Below are 1,863 nucleotides of genomic sequence, written 5' to 3' on the forward strand. Positions count from 1 at the left end.
CGTAATTACATTTCACACAATTGACTAACTTATCAAATTTGATACCCTTGGGGAAATCTTTGTTTCTACAGATTTCTTTTAATAGATCCTTTCGTTATTCATTGACTGCTATTTGCCTAGAAAAAAATTATTAATAAACTTAATAAAACTGAACCAGTCACACAAGCCAATAATACTTTTGGTAGATACAGAAAATTAATCAAGCCACATTGAAAAGCAAACTGAAACCAGTTTCCCACATAAACTCTCCAAAAACAAAAGTAGAAAAAGGCATTCTGCAAAACCAGCTTCAGGGGTCAGTTCTGCATGAATTCGGACCCTGTGGAATCCTGAGCCCCACACACTTCAGCGAGAGGCCACAGAGCAGCTAACGTTGTCTTTCAATGGGAAAACTGCTAAGTAGTTACCAGAACCCACTCTGCCCTTGGCAAACCAGAAAATTCTTCAGAGCCTGGGGATCATGAGACAATTAGTCATGAACGGAAAGTGGTTTCCTCAGAGGCCTCTGCTCTCCTGCCCTAATCTACTCTGATTCGCTGTTCTCCTTTCTTCCTTCTCCCCTGCAAGGTGCCTGCTCTGACAGACTCTATTTCACCTAAATAGTTTACCTACAAAGCACAGAATACATTTAACTGGTTACACCTAAAACACTACTTTCATAAAGAAGTTCAACAAACCCCCAATTTTTCAGTCTAAACCAGATGGCTTCAAAGCTTGTAATTCGTGACTCATACCAGAATCTGACCTGTGATCTGTGTAAAACCTGCATGACATTATAGCTTAGTTTTCAATGAAACGCCTTTATTACACACGTGTACATGGCGAGTTACCCAATACGAACATGGAATTTTAAGGCCCCTCCACAGAGCTTTGCCAGCTCACTACATTACAGAAATAATGAAATTCCACCCAGCAATTCTTTTCCCTCAGTCCCTACCCAGGGTATGTATCCCAAGGAGAGGCTGAACCAGCCCATACATTTCTTCTAATGGTACTGATCTATCAGGTCTTGCTCAGTGTTCTAGAAACTAGCACATTTAAAAATAATAATTCTTCCAAAGGTCTTACCACTTACAAGAAATTTTAAAGGTCTTCTGAAAACAATAACTCAATTTAAAAAGGTAAACCATATAGAAAGTATTATCCACATAAGCAATTTAGAACGGGTTTTGACAATATGAGACATTCACTTAGTTTTCACTCTAAATCCCATATCTGGCCAATCAAATTGAAACCCGACAGACTATGAGGATTTGATCATTCATGAAACCAGAGCTAAGAACCGAATCTGCCAAAATTTGGTGAAAAACGACTGGGTGATTATACAGCCCACCTTCGTGTCCTTTGAGAGTGGTAATGACCGAACACGTGTTCTGTTCCAGCTTCAGCAGGGTGATCTGTCCAGAATAATCACCAACAAAAGCATACTGAGTATCAAAGTCGTATCTGAGGAGAACAGTCAAGGATATATAACAGAATCTACCTCAAGAGCCATAAAAGAGAGATCAGCTTTAGTCAAAGATGGTTTTCAAAATCAGGAAACGTGCATTTTAAAGAGAATAAGCACAACCCCAAAACTCTAACAAGAAAGGAAAAACCCAACTGAAAATCATGCAATATGTAAATATTGAAGGAAAAAAGTTAAAATAGCTATTATTACTTGGCGAGTTAATACTCAATTCATTCTTTCAACAAGAATTAATTGAGTACTCATTACCGTATCAAGCAATATTCTAGGAACCGGCAACAAAAAGACAGGAGCTGGCAGGGAAGACAGACTTGAAAACCAGTAGTTTGAATCAAGGTAAAATGAAGTATAAAAGAATAAAGTTGCTAAGTAATGAAAACAGCAAGAAAGCACTG

General features: G+C 38.3%; 1 protein-coding gene across 1 annotated transcript in view; it reads right to left on the bottom strand.

Annotated features, from left to right (window-relative positions):
• The window catches only part of WDFY1 (WD repeat and FYVE domain containing 1), a 54,338-nt gene that overhangs the window by 13,075 nt on the left and 39,400 nt on the right, over window positions 1–1,863 (bottom strand). The window contains exon 6 of the mRNA XM_012642467.1: window positions 1,284–1,446. Within this exon, the coding sequence (XP_012497921.1) occupies window positions 1,284–1,446 (163 nt within the window). The remainder of the gene's footprint in view (window positions 1–1,283; window positions 1,447–1,863) is intronic.

The sequence above is a fragment of the Propithecus coquereli genome, unplaced genomic scaffold, assembly GCF_000956105.1.
Source record: "Propithecus coquereli isolate 6110/MARCELLA unplaced genomic scaffold, Pcoq_1.0 Scaffold18, whole genome shotgun sequence".
In the NCBI taxonomy this organism is placed as follows: domain Eukaryota; kingdom Metazoa; phylum Chordata; class Mammalia; order Primates; family Indriidae; genus Propithecus; species Propithecus coquereli.